Here is a 20,000-nt window from a genome sequence, read left to right as displayed (position 1 = left end):
CATTTGAGTCGGATCGAACGTGTGTCTGATGAGGATTCACTCATTCGGGATGATTTCCCGGATGATCATTTGTATATATTGTATAATATTTCTAATTCTCTTTCTACTCCCTAGTTTGCTAACATTGTCAATTATTTAGTTGCTTCTGTTTTTCCTCCCTTAGCATCTAAAGCTCAAAAAGATAAAATTAAAAGTGATGCTAAGCATTTTATTTGGGATGACCCCTACTTGTATAATTCTAGGCTTGGACTCATGAGTTGTAAGTTGAGGTCTAAGTGGATTGGTCCTTTTGTTGTTACTAATGTTTTTCCTTATGGTACAGTTGAGATCAAAAGCGACTCCACAAACAAGAGCTTCAAGGTCAATGGACACCGACTTAAGCCATTTCTCACAAACCCTTCTTTAGTGGACGTAGTGGTGGAAGAGACTTCCTTACTCCACCCTACCCTTCCTCCACCATGACTTAGGGAGATCTTATTTTCCTATCTCCTTCTTTGCTTTTATTACACTTGTTTGATTCTATTTGATGGTTTAATTGCTTTTAATCTTTTAATTGTGCTACATTGAGGACAATGTGTCGTTTAAGTATGGGGAGGGGAATGTTCTTTTGTTTTGCTAGTTTTGTTGGTTTTGTTAGTTTTGTTGGGTTTCTAGTTTAATATTTTAGGTCAATTCTGTTTGCATGTACAACTTTGCATATATTTCTTTGAATTATAGGATATGATCAAGAAATGGGTAATTGTTCTGAAAATAAAAGTCTCTTGACATTTTGTGATTTGAAATCCTTGTTTTTCCTCTACATGTCATGATAGTTTTGAAAGCTCAATTTGAAAGTGATAAGTTTAACTTTGTGAGAATTTGAGCCATCCATAATCATAATCATTTGGTGTGTTTTGCCCCATTGATTCCTTGCACAATAGCCTTGGCTTGATTCTTGTTGATGCTTCCTAATTCACATGCATATTTGGAAATGATTTAGGCAATTTTGTTCTTATAAGCCTCTAGCCAAATGGACTTACCTTGAATTAATTCCTTTGATAGCCCTTTTGAGCCTTGTTTCCCTTTCCTTGTTTTGAAGCTCACCACAAGCCTTAAGTGAAAAACCATGATATCACCTTACCCTTAAGGAATTTTGGAGCTTTGGAATTGTTTTGGGAATAAGTGTGGGGGTTTTTTTGTTTCATTGGATAATATGTTTTGTTGGCTATGCTTCATGATGTATTTTGGGCCATACATGATGTACATTGTATATTGGTTAAATGTTGGACATGCTGAATGAGATGCTGTTTCTCAAATGCTACAGAGTAAAAAAAAATCGAAAAGGAAAAAGAAAAGCAATAAAGTTGAGTGAATAAGATCTTAAATGGAAAAAGAATGATGAGACTCTTGGTTCTACTCTTTATGTTTAAATTTTATCTTTAGGTCTTCTTATTTTTTCTTAATATGCACTTATTCCCCATTGCTCCTCTATTCCTTTGGGATTTAGCCACTTAATTTTCATACTGAGAACATGGATCAACCTCCAACTCGTGAGAGGACTCTTAGGGAGATGGCTGCACTTGATTTCACTTATGAAAGCTTATGCATTCAATATCCTGATGAGGGTGTTCTATATGTTCTCAAGACTGGACTAATACATTTGTTGCCCAAGTTTCATGGTCTTGCAGGTGAACATCCTCATAAGCATATTAAGGAGTTCCATATTGTTTGTTCCTCCATGAAGCCCCCTGATGTCCAGGAAGATCATATCTTTATAAAGGCTTTTCCTCATTCTCTAGAGGGAGTGGCAAAAGATTGGTTGTACTACCTTGCTCCCAGGTCCATTTTCAGTTGGGATGACCTTAAGAGGGTGTTCTTGGAGAAATTCTTCACTGCATCTAGGACCACTGCCATCAGAAAAGACATTTCAGGCATTAGGAAACTTAGTGGAGAGAGCTTGTATGAGTACTGGGAAAGATTCAAGAAATTATGTGCAAGCTGTCCTCACCACCAGATTTCTGAGCAACTCCTTCTTCAATATTTCTATGAGGGACTTAGCAACATGGAGAGGAGTATGATTGATGCTGCCAGTGGTGGAGCCCTTGGTGATATGACTCCTGCTGAGGCTAGGAATTTGATTGAGAAGATGGCTTCCAACTCCTAATAATTTAGTGCAAGAAATGATGCTATTGTCCTTAGAGGAGTCCATGAGGTGACCACGGATTCATCTTCATCTGCTGAAAATAAAAAGCTTGAGGGAAAACTTGATGCCTTGGTCAACCTAGTAACTTAGCTTGCCATGAATCAGAAATCTGCACCTGTTGCAAGAGTCTATGGTCTATGTTCTTCTGCAGATCACTATACAGATCTTTGTCCTTCTTTGCAGCAATCTGGAGTCAATGAGCAACCTCAAGCTTATGCTGCAAACATTTATAATAGACCTCCTCAGTAGCAAAACCAACAATAGCAGAATAATTATGACCTTTCAAGCAACAGATACAATCCAGGTTGGAGGAATCATCCAAATCTAAAATGGACAAGTCCTCCACAACAACAACAGCCTATCCCTCCTTTCCAGAATGTTGCTGGTCCAAGCAAGCCATATGTTCCTCCTCCAATGCAACAACAGCAGTAGTAGTCACAACAAAGACAACAAGCAACTGAGGGCCCTTCTCAACCTTCCTTAGAAGAGTTAGTGAGGCAAATGACCATCCAGAATATGCAATTTCAGCAAGAGACAAGAGCCTCCATTCAGAGTCTGACAAATCAGATGGGGCAGATGGCTACTCAGTTGAACTAAGCTTAGTCCCAAAATTCTGACAAATTGCCTTCACAAACTATGCAGAATCCGAAAAATGTGAGTGTCATCACCTTGAGGTCTGGCAACCAAATTCAAGTGCCTCCACCAGTAGCAACACCTACACCTGAACCTGTCAAGCTTCATTCTACACCTGAAAAAGAGGATGAGATAGTTGCACAAAAGAGAAAGCTTCCTAACAAAAATTTTCATGCAGGTGGACCTTCTTCTAGTAATTCTGACTTACCATAGCCTCTTATCCCTCTTCCATTCCCACCGAGAGCAATTCCAAACAAAAAAATGGAAGAAGCGGAAAAGGAGATCTTGGAGACCTTCAGGAAAGTAGGGGTGAACATACCTCTGCTAGATGCCATCAAGCAGATTCCAAGATATGCCAAGTTTATAAAGGAGTTGTGCACCCACAAAAGGAAGCTCAAAGGCAATAAACGGATTAGCATGGGCAGAAATGTGTCAGCATTGATAGGTAAATTTGTTCCTCACATTCCTAAGAAATGTAAGGACCCAGGTACTTTCTGTATACCTTGCATTATTGGGAACAGTAAATTTGAGAATGCCATCTTGGAGCATCAGTTAGTGTCATGCCTTTGTCCATTTTCAATTCTTTATCTCTTGGACCTTTGCAATCTACAGATGTGGTGATTCATTTGGCAAATAGAAGTGTTGCTTACCCCGCGAGTTTCATAGAGGATGTACTGGTTCAGGTTAGTGAACTTATTTTTCCTGTTGATTTTTATGTTCTTAATATGGAAGAGGGATTTTCCCATTGTTCAGTTCCAATTATTTTAGGCAGGCCATTTATGAAAATAGCCCGAACCAAGATAGATGTTTATGTTGGCACATTGTCTATGGAATTTGGTGATATTGTTGTTCATTTTAACATTCTTGATGCCATAAAACATCCATCTGAGGATCATTCTATTTTTTGTGCTGAGATAATTGATCAGATTGTTGATGATTATATGTTTGATTTTGATTATGTTCATCATGGTAGGAAACATCCATTTTTATCTGATCTGCATACTTGTCACTCCTTATGCATTGAATATGAATCTGAGTTTGAATTTGATCCTATATCTGATTTTTATGCTGAGAGTGAATTTGAATTTAAGTCTAGTTTTGATTTTCTGGGTGTTGTACCTCTTGATATTGATTTTTTAGAGTCAGAATGCACTAACCATGTTGTAGGAAGTTCATATACTTATGACTTGCTTTATGAGGTACAAGCTGAGGAACCTTCTTCTTCTCCTACTCTAGTTCCTCCCACTGTTCAGCCACCACCCAAACCAGAGTTGAAGCCCTTACCAGCAACCCTCAAATATGCTTACTTGAAGGACAAGGAAAAATTTCCAGTGATCATCTCTGCCTCCCTTGATGTTGAGCTAAAGGAGAAGTTGTTGCTAGTGCTCAAGAAGCACAAGAAGGCCATTGGATGGACTTTAGCAGACATTCTTGGTATTAGCCCATCTACCTGCATGCATAGGATACTTTTAGAGGATGGAGTTAAGCTAGTGAGGCAGCCACAACGGTGGCTCAACCCCGTCATTCTAGATGTGGTGAAAAAGGAGGTGACCAAGCTTTTACAAGCTAGAATCATCTACCCCATTTCTGACAACCAGTGGGTGAGTCCAGACCAAGTGGTTCCTAAGAAGACAGGCCTCACAGTGATTAAAAATGAAAGGGATGAGCTTATCTCCACAAGAGTGCAGAACAGCTGGCGAGTTTGCATTGATTATAGGAGGCTGAACCAAGTAACCAGAAAAGATCATTTTCCCCTACCTTTCATTGATCAAATGCTTGAGCGCTTGGCAGGTAAGTCCCATTACTGTTTTCTTGAGGGTTTTTCTAGTTATTTACAAATTCATTTTGCTCCTGAGGACCAAGAACACATTCACCTGTCCCTTTGGCACTTTTGCCTATAGGAGGATGCCCTTTGGCCTATGCAACGCCCCTGGTACCTTCCAGCGGTGTATGCTTAGCATTTTCAGTGATTTTTTAGAGAGTTGCATAGAGGTATTTATGGATGATTTTACTGTTTATGGATCCTCTTTTGATACATGTTTGGATAGTCTAGATAGAGTTCTTAGTAGATGCATTGAAACTAACCTTGTGCCGAATTTTGAAAAATGTCACTTCATGGTAGAACAAGGTATAGTTTTAGGTTCGTTCTTTTCTTGGTCATGCAGGGTTTTATAGGCGCTTTATCAAGGATTTTAGCAAAGTAGCCCTTCCACTATCCAATCTGCTGCAAAAGAAGGTGGAGTTTGATTTTGATGACCGGTGCAAAGAGGCTTTTCATTGCCTCAAGCGTGCTGTGACTACCACCCCTATCATTCAGGCACCTGGCTGGACAGCCCCATTTGAGCTAATGTGTTATGCATCCAATTATGCATTGGGGGCTGTCCTTGCTCAAAAGATTGATAAGCTGCCTCGGGTGATCTACTACGCTTCCAGAACTTTGGATGCTACTCAAGCAAATTACACTACCACAGAGAAGGAGCTATTAGCAATAGTTTTTGCTCTTGAGAAATTTTGTTCATATTTACTTGGTACTCGTGTTATTGTTTATACTGACCATACTGCTCTGAAGTACCTGTTGAAGAAGGCTGAATCAAAGCCTAGATTAATTAGGTGGATGCTTTGGCTCCAAGAGTTTGATTTGGAGATTTGTGATCGGAGCAGTGCACAGAACCTCGTGGCTGACCATCTGAGTAGGATTGAGCGTGTGTTTGAGGACTCACCCATTCGGGATGATTTTTTGGATGACCATTTGTACATTCTGTATAGTATTTTTGATTCTTTCCCCACTCCTTGGTTTGCTAATATTATGAATTATTTGGTTGCTTCTGTTTTTCCTCCCTTAGCATCTAAAGCTCAAAATGATAAAATTAAGAGCAATGCTAAGCATTATATTTGGGATGACCCTTATTTGTGGAAGTTGTGTAGTGACCAGGTTATTAGGAGATGCATTCCAAACCATGAGATTGACTCAGTCCTACAATTTTTTCATTCTTCCGCACTTGGTGGCCATCTTGGCACAAAGGACAGCTCGCAAGGTGCTTGACTGCGGTTTCTATTGGCCCACCATCTTCAAGGATGTGTGGAGAATCTGTAGCACTTGTGAGCCTTGTCAGAGAGCAGGCGACTCACTTTCATGGAGACAACAAATGCCTCAACAACCTATGTTATTCTGTGAGGTGTTTGATGTCTGGGATATAGATTTTATGGGGTTTTTCCCTGTCTCTTTTGGTTTTGTTTATATTCTCCTTGCTATTGATTATGTTTCAAAATGGGTGGAAGCCAAACCCACCAGAACTAACGATGCTAAGGTTATTGTAGATTTTGTTAGATCTAATCTGTTTTGCAGGTTTGGAGTCCCTAGAGCCATCGTTAGTGATCAAGGCACCCATTTTTGTAACAGATCCATGTATGCCTTGCTCAAAAAGTATGGGGTCGTGCACAGAATTTCCACACCTTACCACCCCCAAACTAATGGGCATGCTGAGATTTCAAACAGGGAGATAAAAAGGATCCTAGAGAAGATTGTGCAGCCGAACAGAAAGGATTGGAGCACCAGGCTGGATGATGCTCTTTGGGCGCATAGGACTGCCTACAAAGCACCCATAGGAATGTCGCCTTATTGGGTTGTCTTTGGCAAGGTATGCCATCTTCCTATAGAGATAGAGCACAAAGCCTACTGGGCTGTAAAGACCTAATACTTCTTTATTGATCAGGCTGGAGAGGAAAGGAAGTTGCAACTAAGTGAGCTAGATGAGATCTGTTTAGAAGCCTATGAGAATTCCAAATTCTACAAGGAGAAGACCAAGAAGTTTCATGATAGCTTGATAGCTAAGAAGGACTTCGTGGTTGGACAGAAAGTTTTATTGTATAACTCTAGGCTCGAACTCATGAGTGGTAAGTTGAGGTCAAAGTGGATTGGTCCTTTTGTGGTGACTAATGTTTTTCCTTATGGTACAGTTGAGATCAAAAGTGAATCCACAGATAAGAGCTTCAAGGTCAATGGACACCGGCTGAAACCATTCCTCACAAATCCCTCCTTAGTGGATGTAGTGGTGGAGGAGACCTCCTTACTTCACCCTTCTTCTCTTCCGCCATGACTTAGGGAGTTTTCTTTTTTTTCTTTTTGTCTCCTTCTTTACTTTTATTGCACTTGTCCAATTTTATTGATTGCTCTTGATCTTGTGATTGTGCTACATTGAGGACAATGTGTTGTTTAAGTGTGGGGGGGGGGGGGGGGAGATTGTTCTTTAATTTTGTTGATTTTGTTGGGTATTCTAGATTAATTTGGTTGGGTTTTCTAGTTTAATTTTTTTAGGTTTTCTAGGTTTATTTTGTTATTTTGGTTTTATGTTTTATGTACAACATTGCATGTTTCTCTTTGAATTATAGGTTATGTACAGGTAATGTGTAATTGTTTTTTAAATAGGAGTTTCTTGGCATTTTGTGAATTGAAATCCTTGTTTTTCTCTGCATGTCAAGTTAGTTTTGAAAGTTCGAATTGGAAGTGATAGATTTACCCTTGGTGAGAATTTGAGCCATCATCATCTATTTTATTTGGTGTATTTTGCCCCATTGATTACTTGCACAATAGCCTTGGCTTGACTCTTGTTGATACTTCTTGCTTCACATGCATGTTGGGAAATGATTTAGGCATTTTGTTCTTATAAGCCTCTAGCCAAATGAGCCTACCTTGAATTAATTCCTTTGATAGCCCCTTTGAGCCTATGTTCCCCTTTCTTTGTTTTGAAGCTCATTACAAGCCTTAAGTGAAAAACCATGATCTCACCCTACCCTTAAGGAATTTTGGAGCTTTGGAATTGTTTTGGGAATAAGTGTGGGGGGGTATGTTTCATTGGATGATATGTTTTTTTTGGCCATGCTTGATGATGTATTTTGGCCATGCTTGATGTATATACATATATTGCCTAATTGTTGCTTTATTTTTCAATTGCTTTCAAATGCTACTATTCACGTTAAAAAAATGAAAAAAATATGAAAAAAAAGCAGAAAAAGAATGAAGTTGAATACATGAGGTCTTGGTTTGAAGACTTGGATTGGTTTGAGGACTTGGTTGATTTTGTTTTGGGTTACTTTTTATGCTTAATTTTTAATTTTGGTTTTGGGGTTTACTACTTTTACTTAGTTTCCACTTATTCCCCATTGCTCCTATATTCCTTTGGGTTTTAGCTACTTATCCCATACTTTCCTCTACCTTGTCCTTGGCCCCATTATAACCTTAAAAGACCTTTTGATCCTCATGTGTATGTGTTTAGCGAGTTTGGTTGTTGATTTTAGAGTTTTGCCAAGTCTATGTGGTGTTTGTTTTCATGGGTGCTCTGAGAGTAAACAGTAGCCTAGACACTTGAGAGATAGAGTGCATATTTTATGAGGCTTTATCACTTTTCATTCTTGAGCTGATTGACTATCTTGCCATTTTTGAGATGCTTGGATGATTTTCATGACTGTCTTGATTCTTTAACTTTCTACATGTTAGATGTTGCCCATTCCTTTCATTCCTTGAGATTCATTAAGAAATATGTAATTGTTTTTGTGTTTGTTTATTTCTCTTTAATGTCTCTGGATTTGTTCCTTGCTTTGTTTTTTTTTTTTTTTAATTTTGTCCAGGAGTGCAAAAGGCTAAATGTGGGGGTATTTGATGTGTCATTATTTTCTCCTATTTCTTAACCCTTTTTGTCACCATTTTAATTACTGATTAGCCTTAATTGTCAAATTAATTATGCAGTTTTATCATTTGGGCCTACTTGACTAATTTTGTGTTTTTAATTTAATTTCAGGAGAATTATAAGCAATTGGGCTTGGACTTGAAGAGAGCAGACAATTTTATTTTATCAAATCTTATCTTATCCAGATTTTATTCCATCTAGATTTTATTTTATCCAGATTTTATTCTATCTAGATTTTATTTCGTCCAAATTTTATTTCATCCAATCTTATCTTATCTTATCCAGATTTTATTTTATTTCATTTATGGGCTTGGACCTAAAATAGATTCGTAAGCTTTGGGGCTGAGGACCTATATAACAGCACCAGGGTTTTAGTTTAGGAGTTTTTTTGGGAGAGGAGAATAATTTTAGGGTTTTGGCAATTCCAGTTTTTATTACTGTTCATGCACATTGTTCACGTACACGTAGAATAAAATTCGTTTTGTGCAATTTCGTTTCTGCTTCAATCTACAATTTCATTTTCTGCTGATTAATGGAAGGCTAAGTCTCCAGCGTTGTTTTCTCTTGAGGATCAAGCACAGCTCTCTTTGAGGTTTTGTTATTACTTTTGAATACTGATCAATTTTTCCTCTTCACCAATTACTCTGTATTTGTTGCTATTAATCCATGCATGCTTAGTGCTTGATTAATTGTCTCTGCGCTTAATTTAAGTTCATGCTTAATGATCAGTTTTGTTCATGATTAATTGGTGTATGTGTTGCTTAATCACATAATGACAGCCTTATGTTAATTTTCTCTTAGTAATTTAATTTAGGGTTGGATTAAGTGGTTGAACTGGTTACGGATAAATCCTCGTAACCTATGATAAGAGACTTGCTTGTGAATCAAGGGGAAACAACATGTTTTAATTTTGTTATTTTCTAATTAAAATTTGCTTGCTATTTAAATTACAAAAACAAACAACCCCCCCCCCCCCAATTCGTTACTGTTTTATCACTATCTATTATGAACGTTGGTTGACCATTGCTCGTTGGGAGACGACCTAGGATCACTTCCTAGATACTGCATTTTTAATGTTTATTTGATTCGAGTACGACCTTGATCACCTATTAGTTTGCACAACCTTGAGTATCTCTTTCTCAGCTTCCATACTCATGAATCATTTCCGGCATAGCAATGAGCACAACCTCAAGTCTTGATTTCTTCTCTTGAATCTTGGATTGGATTCTTGATGCTTGATCTTGAAGTCTTGAATCAATCACTTGGGCTTTTGGCATCATCAAAATTGCTTGGTTCATCATCATGAAGCTTGCTTCTACAATCTCCCCCTTTTTGATGATGACAAACCTGAAATCAAGAAACGCTTACAAGCTCTATCTTCTAATCGACCACTCACTTAATTCTCCCCCTTTGTTTTTGAGTTTAAGCTTCACTTGAAATTAAGTTATTTAATTATATGAGTTCTTGATTTAATCCCAACTTTCTCTCCCCCTTTGGCATCAACAAAAAGCCAAAGTGCGTATAAAGACATAAAATCATACATTCACTCATAATCATCCAAACAAGGAAGACAATAATGCATACATAAACTAAGAAAGTATGATAATAATTCATTCATAAACTATAATATAATGTCAGATAATTTAGAAAGTCATCCAAGATAACTAAATTAGAAAGTAACATACTAATAAGTGTTTCAAAACATAGCCAAATACACGGATAGAAATCAAAATACTAATAATAATAGTAATGTCTAAACTGATGGTGGTGGTGGAGGTAAATCAAAGCAGTCACGAATAATGGTGACATCTTCTTCAACCTTTGCAACCCTTGAGTTCATCTCCTCGAATCGTGTGTCCACTTGACGTTCCAAGGAGTCAAACCTCTCACCAACATAGGTTTGAAGTCCATCAAACCTGTCCAAAATACTCTGAAGGAGAGAAGAGTCCCCTTCAATTGGTAAGTGTCATTCATCATCATTTGGTTAAGCACCCTTTTTTACCCAAGAGCCATCACGCTCTTTGCGGTAACCAAAGGAGGCAATCATAACAACACCGATCAAGAAAGATCTCTTGATTGGAACATATGGTTCAGAATCAAGAGGGATGTTAAAATGTTGAAGGAACAAGGTAACTAAGTGAGGATAGGGCAAAGGAGCATTTAATCGCAATGCATTATGCATGCGATACCGGACTAGATGTGCCCAATCAATTTGTCGGCCGGTATGAAAGGCCCACATGACTATTAGATCTTCTTCAGAAACATGTGCAAGGTTTGAAGATTTGGGGAGTAAGATACGAACAATTAGATAATGGAGGATGCGACTTTCAAGAGTCAATGAACCAACAAGAAACCTTCCGATCATATCCGCTTGGTTGGTGCAAACCAACTGGCGAGCATCATGCACAGAAAAATCAAACTTCCAATCATCATCCAGTGCACCTTCAAATGGTACACCGTCACTAGACAATTAGGTCAAATCATAGGAGAGGGATTGATCAATGACCATCTTTATCCCATAGACCTCAGAAATCAAGGTACTTTCTTGAATTTCAAGGTTAGAATAAAAGGCTTTTACCAATTAAGAATACAAAGGCAATTTTAAAGACATAAAGGGAATGAGATTTGAGTTATGAAATGCTGGAATGCATTCAAAACTCTCATCAGAAAAGAAATCCATATCTATGAACTTAGGGTCAATGATAAAACGAGAGGAGAAGAGGTTTGTGTACCGTGTACGTTGTTCTTCTGATGAGAACAATGAGGAGGAGGAAATGGAGAAAGGAATTGGAGTATCTTGAGCCTCGGAGTGTCGTTGGCTTCTACTCGAAGAACCCTTGCGCTTCTTTGATGGTTCTGCCATTTGAGAGACTTATTCAAAATTTCAATCGGTTGAAATGAAAGAGGATGAAAAAAGATGAATTTTGGGCTTTGTGGGACATGATTTGGATAAGAAATGAGTAAGTTATGGCAGAAAGAAAATTTGGGAATGAGGGTTTTGCGAGAGAGACGAAGTTGCAATTTCGTGAATTCTGAAATTTGAATTTATAAGCAGCAGGGACGCGTTGTAATCGATTACATCTGTTGGTAATCGAATACACTTAGCTTGTCTCGCTGTAATCGATTACCCAAAAGCATTTTAGTAGAACTAAGTGCTGAATGAATTCTTAGGGTGAAAGGATTTGAAAGGGGGTCAAAATACTTTTATATCTAAAACTCTTATATGAAAATAAATATATATAACATAATAGTTTTTTGAAAAACTTTATGAATGACTTTTTAAGCAAATAATTCACATATCATACTAAAAATCATGCAAGAATCATAGACATCATCAAATATTTGTTTAAAAAAATAGACTTCATGCTTTGAGAAAAGAAAAATAACTCAATCAAACATATAAGCAAATATTCACAATAGCAATTAACCAAGACAAACAAATAAGATTTTGTTATTCATCATATAAACAAGTTAATTGAAAGGAAAGTTTCAACCAACTTAATTTAAAAGAGAATGGTTTTGATGTTACCTTTTTTTCATGATTTAAGTGCCTAGATCTTCAAAGATGGAAGTCATAATTTTGCTTTTTGCTTAATCTTCTTGAGAGATGTTCTCATCACTCTCATAGTTCTTGGATAGAAGGTTAATCTCCTTCTCTGAACCATTGGATGAGTCATTGTCATCCCATGCAATATATGCCTTCTTGGATCTTCTTTCTTCATGACTTTTCTTCTCATTCTTCTCGGGCCATTGCTTGTTGGAGGGGCAATTTGCTTTGATGTGACCAAGTTGGTTGCACTTGTAGCATCTAAGAATTGGAGAATCTTCTTGGAATCTTTTTCCATGGTTGAAATTTTGATGCCTCTCGATTCTTCTCTTCTTGACAAATTTGTGAAACTTCTTCACAAAGAGTGAGAAGTCTTCTTCATCTTCATTTTCTTCTTGCATTGATGAGGAGGCTTTTAGTGCTATGCTTCATTTCCTCTTGTCGGTTTCTTCATTTTGATTTAGTCGTTGGAGTTCCATCTCATGTTCCTGTAATTTGCCAAAAAGTGTGGCAAGATACATAGAAGAAATATCTTTACTTTCAGAAATGGCAATTACCTTGGGCTGCTATTCCCTACTTAAGCATCTCAAAACTTTATTAATTAAATCTACATTAAGAAAGATTTTTCCTAAGAAGGCAAGGTGATTAACTATGTGTGTGAATCTTTTTTGCATGCTTTGGATGTTCTCATTAGTGTTCATCATAAAGAGTTCATATTCATGGGTCAATGTATTAATCCTAGACCTCTTAACATCAGTGGTGCCTTCATGTGTGAGTTGTAGTGTATCCCACATCTCCTTTGCATTTAGACAGTTTGAAACTCTAAAATATTCATCTATTCCTAGGGCAGAAGTAATAATGTTTTTGGCTTTAAGATTATATTGGACTCTTCTTCTATCTTCTTCAAACCATTTATCTCTAGGTTTTTCTGTTGTTGTGCTTGTGCTTACATCTACTATGGTAGGTACATAAGGTCCTATTTCTATTGCTTCCCAAATGTTTAAATCTATGGCTTCAATAAAGATTTGCATTTGGGTTTTCCAATAGTGGTAACCCTCACCATTAAAGATAGGTGGCCTATGGATGGAGTTTCCTTTGGGAAACAGAGAATTTGAGGAGGCCACGAATCTTGAAGTTGTAAGACTTTTCTCAAGATACCTGTTCTGATACCACTTGTTGGATCGAGTGGCCTCGAAATAATTAAGAAGGAGGGGTTGAATTAATTATGAACGTGTCTTGACTAATTAAAAAATTATCTTTCTTAATGTTACTAGATTCAATTAGGCTTTACTACTAAGTTATGAGAAGGTAAAGAACAGGAACAATAACTTAGACAAAAGTAAAGCGGAAACAAAAAGTACATAGTAGAAAGATAAAGAGTGTAGGGAAGAAGAAGACAAACACAAGATTTATACTGGTTCGGCCACAACCCGTGCCTATGTCCAGTCTCCAAGAAACCACCGGTTCTTGAGATTTCCAATAACCTTGTAAAATCCTTTACAAGCAAAGATCCACAAGGGTTGTACCCTCCCTTGTTCTCTTTGAACAACCAAGTGGATGTACCCTCCATTTGAACTGATCCACAAGATATGTACCCTCTCTTATTCTTAATATAACAACCCAAGTAGATGTACCCTCTACTTGTACCACAAAGGATGTACCCTTCAATGTGTTAAGACAAAGAATTCTTAGGCGGTTAGTCCCTTGAATCTTTGTAAGAGGAAACAAAAGATATCTCAGGCGGTTAGTCCTTTGAAATCTTTTGTTTAAAGGGAAGAGGAAGAATCAAAAGAATTCTCAGGCGGTTAGTCCTTTGAATCTTTTGGCAAGAGGGAGAAGGAAGAATCAAAAGAATTCTCAGGCGGTTAGTCCTTTGAATCTTTTTTCGAGAGGGAGAAGGAAGAATCAAAAGAATTCTCAGGCGGTTAGTCCTTTGAATCTTTTGTCAAGAGGGAGAAGGAAGAAAAGATAGCACACTTTTGTTTTTTGTAGAATTTCCACTTGCATAAAAACAAAGTTTTGAAAACAAAGTTTAGAAAGCTTTTTGGCAAAGAAAAAGCAATGGGCAATGGTTAGACAAAGATTGTGAAAAAGGATTGCTTGGAAGGATATCATATATCTTTTGAACATGTGCCAAAGTCATGCTTTAAAAGACTTTTCATGTCTGGTCAAAGAAATCATTGGAAAAGTTATGACTTTTGAGAAAACCATGTTAAGAGTTATAACTCTTAACTTTTTCTTTAAACTATTCACTGATAATCGATTACCACAAAGGTGTAATCGATTACACAATGTATTTTATGAAAAGTTGTGACTCTTCACAATTAGATTTGAATTTCAACATTCAGATTCACTTGTAATCGATTACTAATATAGTGTAATCGATTACACTATTTGAAAATCATTTTGGAACGTTATAAATCATTTGAAAACATTTTGAAAACTAAACTAGTCACTGGTAATCGATTACTGATAACTGGTAATCGACTACCAGAGACTAATCACTCTGGTGACTTAGAAAATTTGAGAAAATTCTTTTGTAAAACAAAACTGTGCTATTTGGTTTTTGAAAAATTCTTTTAATACTTATCCTATATGAAGTCTTGACTTGTTGCTTCTTGATTTCTTCTCTTGAATCTTGAATCTTGGATTGGATTCTTGATGCTTGATCTTGAAGTCTTGAATCAATCTTGAATCAATCACTTGGGCTTTTGGCATCATCAAAATTGTTTGGTTCATCATCATGAAGCTTGCTTCTACAACATGGCCTTGAGGTCGTAGTAACGCCACATCTCCTTCCCTTAGTCTTCGAAAATTACCTCTTTTGTCTTCTTCAACAATTATTTAGCTCAAAGTCTAGATTTCAATCTATTATATATATTTTTTGAGAATATAATCAGAATACTTCTCATGTTATTTAACTATAACCCTTCTGTCTTGAAATGATTTTTGGAGGTGAGTTGCATCCCATGCATTTCTAACACAGACACAATATTAGAACTTTTCCAATTTTAATACAGAGCTATTCTTGGATATATTGTGTTGCAAACCTTACACTCCAAATGTAAAACTTAGAAAATGTTATTCTTATGGTGCATGCATGTTATGTACATATGCAAATATCCCACTAAAACCCAAACATGTATGGTGTACATTTGCAATGGTGAATAAATTGGATCTTGTATATATGAGTGCTTAAATATTAGACAAGAGGAATCATGGAATTTTAATAGGCTATAGTATAATAGTAGTAGTAGAGGGTACACGCAATCACACAAAGAGAAAGACTGTGTGTTAGTGTTAGTACTTAGTACAACTACAGAGCCTAAGATGAGCAATATAGCAATAATGCCTCTTAACAATTTTGAGCAATTATGAAAACTTAATCTGAATTTGACGTTATAGTTAGAATATATGCAAAAAATGAAGAATGATGGATTAAAGTTAATTTTGGTTAAAAATAAAAAGAATATTACATACATTTGAATATCATTTGATATACCAATTTTATAAGACATTTTCTAAGACGATTCTTATCTAAGACCGTCTTAGAAAATGGACATTCTAAGACGGTTGTTAGCTAACGACATTCTTAGAAAGTGTACTTTCTAAGACGGTTGTTAACTGACAACTGTCTTAAAAAGTCTTAGAAAATATTCTTTCTAAGACGGTTGTTTACTGACAACTGTCATAGAAAGTTAGACTTTTTTACGACAGTTATTTTATAACCGTTGTTAAATGTCTCAAGTTTCAATGTCATTGGATATAAAGATGGTTTATAATTGTCGTTGAATGCGTCTATTAACCATCATTAAATGCATTTTTTTGCAATAGTGAACCCACTTCAAAGGACCTTAGATTTTACCCTTACCAACTACAAATATTTGCAAGACAATTTGGTTTTGCCAACTTCCTCCAATGTCACTATATAAGAAAAGGATTAGGCCTAATAAACTCTCAGGAGAAGAGTCATTGATCCCAAAATCCATTTGAAATAGGATCCCAAAAGTGAAGTTGCATTTTCAACCATCGTCATTCGAGAATTGTTATCTAACCACATAAGATTTCCATTCATGGTGGATGACTTATTATTCTAAGAGACCTATTTCAATTGTGATTTGCTTAGATAAACTAATTAAATCTCGTGGTTTTGTGCCAGACACCATTAAGTGTAGTAAAGGTAAACATGAATTATTCGTCGAAATTGCTCACTTCAAAAATTTCTATCTTATTTGTTATCACCCAAATTGTCCCGTTCATACTTATCGAAAAATTGTGTTTGCCCTTAGAGAAAAACAAAGCAATTGGTAGAGTTATGAACCAGAAAGGAGACACCAAATTTTCTTGATATTGCCCAAAACACTTTCTTCTCTTTCCAAAAGCCAGTTTTGATCTAAGTAAAAGTCTTCGAAATCCTCCTTAGGTTCGAGAACTATTACCTTTCTCAGCCATGTATAAACTCGAAAATACTCCCTCTTCTTGAAAAGTAACCTTTGCGAAAATTTATCTTGGAGATTACCTTCATTTCCCAAAAGGAATTTTACCACTACAATGTGTAGAAATCGAAACTAATCAATTAAATGGAAAGTTTTGTATTTTATCATGTTAGGGAACTTGAGACAACATTTATTGAATATTTTAATATTTTCGATTTCCATTTTCAGTTGTTCCCATCAAGATTCCTCATCAAGGGAAAATGAAGACTGGGATGATGATGATCAAGGGCCTTTGAAGAAAACTTCTTGAAAGAGAAAAACTCTCTCTTCGAGCAGCACAAGACAATACGTATTTCAAATTATTTAGTACTTTTAGCTTTGTTTTCTACGACTTAGATTTCAACAATCGCCCAAGGTTCAAACCTTTCTGTCTAATCTTGATTTACTTCCATGATTTTCAAAATCTAGCAAATTTCCTATGTCCTTTTAGTCTATTCCCACATTGGATAGAAATGAAAAAGTTGAACATCATACAAGTGAGGAGAATACTCAAACTCAAGCCTTAAGATTATGGATTAAAATGTGATATCAAGTTCACTTATGTGATTGCTCATATTCTATTGATTTAAAATTCCCTTGATATTTTCCCCATTTTGTTTCCAACACTGTATACATACGGTAAGGGTAAGGGTTGTGAATATGCGTATATGATTTGATTATGGGGTTTAATATTTTTGGTTTTGTTTGTAGTAGCACATGACTTATGACTCATGACATGATGTGAAATTGCAATTCATGTCGATGATGCGCATTTGTTGCCAAACCAATGTCTACACCCGATGATGTCTGGGTATTTGCTGATGAGAATCATGAAACTGGCCAAATACAGGCTAAAGGCCCAAGTGGAGAAGGACGAAGGCCCAAGTGGAGAAGGACAAAACCCCCAAGTGGAGAAGGATGAAGGCCCAAGTGGAGAAGGATGAAGGCCCAGAGGCAGAGACACTATCAAGACTATTAATTGTTGCTGAAGGCCCAAACTAATTTGAAGGCCCAAGTTAAATAAGTTTTTAGTTATAATTTATTTTTATTGTAATTTTGGCCCAAACTGTTTAGAAGGCCCATGTCTATTTTTATCTTTTTGTTCAGCTACACTATAAGTATTGGTTTTTGTTTTGAATAAAAAAACTTTTGGCATTTTGATAAAATTGGGTGAGAGTTTCTCTCTGGGTTCCTTGTTGAACCAATATCAGACTTATCAAGGTAATCCTTGTGGCGTCTACCCAGACTTATCTTCCTTCATCGGAAGTGGCGTCTACCCTGACATATCTTCCTTCATTGGAAGTGGCGTCAACCAAAAACTCTACAGCCTGTATCAAACGATCTGCCCCAAAAGATTCACATCATCTGGTATCAGAGCTTTGGCTCTTGATATAGGTTCTATCCTATCCTATCCTTTTTTTTTCTTTTTTTTTTGGTTATTTGTCCTTGTTTCGTTCTTGTTTGCGTCTTGTTGCATTCTTGTTTGTGTCTTTGTTTCGTTCTTGTTCTTGTTCTTGTCACGTTTTTTGTTTTTGTTCTTGTTTCTTGTATTTTTCAGACTTTGTTTTTTAAAAAAAAATGTTGTTTGAGTTCTGTTTCAAGTAAAAAAAAAAAGTTGCAGAGTTTTTATTTTATTTTTTAAAAAAAAAAAAAGAGAAGAAAAGAAGAAAAAAAAGTGGGTGTTTGATCTTTGAACACGAAATTGAGGCATTTATAGGTGTTTTTTTTTAAAGAAAATCGTGGATCAAATCCCCTTATCTAGATTCTCCTCTGAATTCTGAGCGTTTTGATATATAGTGGGCCTCAAACGGACAACCGTAGCAAAAGTTATGAGCATTTGAAGTTTACTTGTCATATCTGTTATCATATCTGTTATCTTATCTGTTATCCTATCTGTTATCTTATTTGTTATCATATCTGTTATCCAAATTAAATCTAATTTGTTATCCAAATCTGATCTATTATCCAAATCAAATCAAATCAAAATTTTTTTATCCAAATCAGATTTGTTATCTAAATCAAATCAAATCTAATCTGTTATCCAAATCAAATCCAATTTGCTATCCAAATCAAGTCCAAGTTGTTATCCCAAATCAAATCTGTTACTCTGATAATTATATTGTCTTTCCTTTTATTTTATATTACCTTGTGTGTCTAATTCAGTCCATCTAGGAACTTAAGAGGGAACATGAGTGGTAAAAGGCAAGAGTGAAAACATCACACAAAAGCCTATATTGAGAGCATCAAACACGAGTGAACTACCATCAAAGAGAGAAACACGTGAGTAGAGTGTGGTGAGGTTCTGAATTTTTTTTTTTAATTTACTGCAAAATTCTTTGTTCCTTAATCATGGCAAGAGCTGGTGACAATGGTGGTGTATATCATCAACTGGACGAATCTCAGCGCTTATTTCTGGACGCGTGGACTACACAAATGCAACGTTTGTTGAACCGTAACAAAGAAGAGCCCTACAGACGAATAGTCAAATCTTCCTCGTTTACTCTTAAACCTCTATCCCTTAGAGAAGTGTGTGATGACCAAATCAGAATGAGAGAAAAGAGAGAACAAGAGAAAGAAAATAGTGAGGCTCCACAAAGGAATATGAAAAAGAAGAGTGATACACCCGAGGAAAAGAGTGATACACAAAAGAGAGAGAGTGATAATTCTAATCAGTTAACTATTTATGTTTCTCCTAGTGTTCAACCCTTATTGCAGGAATTTAAAGATGTCTTTTCCAAGGAGATTCCTCATGGACTGCCACCTTCAAGAAGCATAGAACATCAAGTTGATCTCCTTCTAGAAGCTTCATTGCCTAACAAGCCAACTTACAACAGCAAGCCCCAAGAGACTCAGCATAAGGATGCACAGGTCAAAGTTGAGTATGTGAAAAGATTGTATGACCAAGTGAAGGTGCAAATTGCAAAGAAGAATGAAAGTTATACTAAGCAAGCCAACAAGAAAAGGAAGGAAGTGGTACTTGCACCTGGTGATGATCCTGTACATTTGAGGGCAAATGTTTTCCAAGAAGGAGGGAATGATGAGAATCATGAAACTGGCCAAATACAGGCTAAAGGCCCAAGTGGAGAAGGACGAAGGCCCAAGTGGAGAAGGACAAAGCCCCCAAGTGGAGAAGGATGAAGGCCCAGAGGCAGAGACACTATCAAGACTATTAATTGTTGCTGAAGGCCCAAACTAATTTGAAGGCCCAAGTTAAATAAGTTTTTAGTTATAATTTATTTTTATTGTAATTTTGGCCCAAACTGTTTAGAAGGCCCATGTCTATTTTTATCTTTTTGTTCAGCTACACTATAAGTATTGGTTTTTGTTTTGAATAAAAAAACTTTTGGCATTTTGATAAAATTGGGTGAGAGTTTCTCTCTGGGTTCCTTGTTGAACCAATATCAGACTTATCAAGGTAATCCTTGTGGCGTCTACCCTGACCTATCTTCCTTCACTGGAAGTGGCGTCTACCTAGACTT

At 36.5% G+C, this 20,000-nt stretch overlaps 1 protein-coding gene across 1 annotated transcript in view; it reads left to right on the top strand.

The window, feature by feature from the left end:
- Positions 1 to 11,455: 11,455 nt before the first annotated feature.
- Positions 11,456 to 20,000, top strand: part of LOC106796934 (uncharacterized) — a 44,421-nt gene continuing 35,876 nt past the window's right edge. Inside the window, exon 1 of the mRNA XM_041011785.1 lies at positions 11,456 to 11,459. Within this exon, the coding sequence (XP_040867719.1) occupies positions 11,456 to 11,459 (4 nt within the window). The remainder of the gene's footprint in view (positions 11,460 to 20,000) is intronic.

The sequence above is a fragment of the Glycine max genome, chromosome 18 (assembly GCF_000004515.6).
Source record: "Glycine max cultivar Williams 82 chromosome 18, Glycine_max_v4.0, whole genome shotgun sequence".
NCBI classification, from domain to species: Eukaryota; Viridiplantae; Streptophyta; class Magnoliopsida; order Fabales; family Fabaceae; genus Glycine; species Glycine max.
The sequence above is the reverse complement of the archived record's forward strand: the minus strand, read 5'-3'. Positions and strand labels throughout refer to the sequence as shown.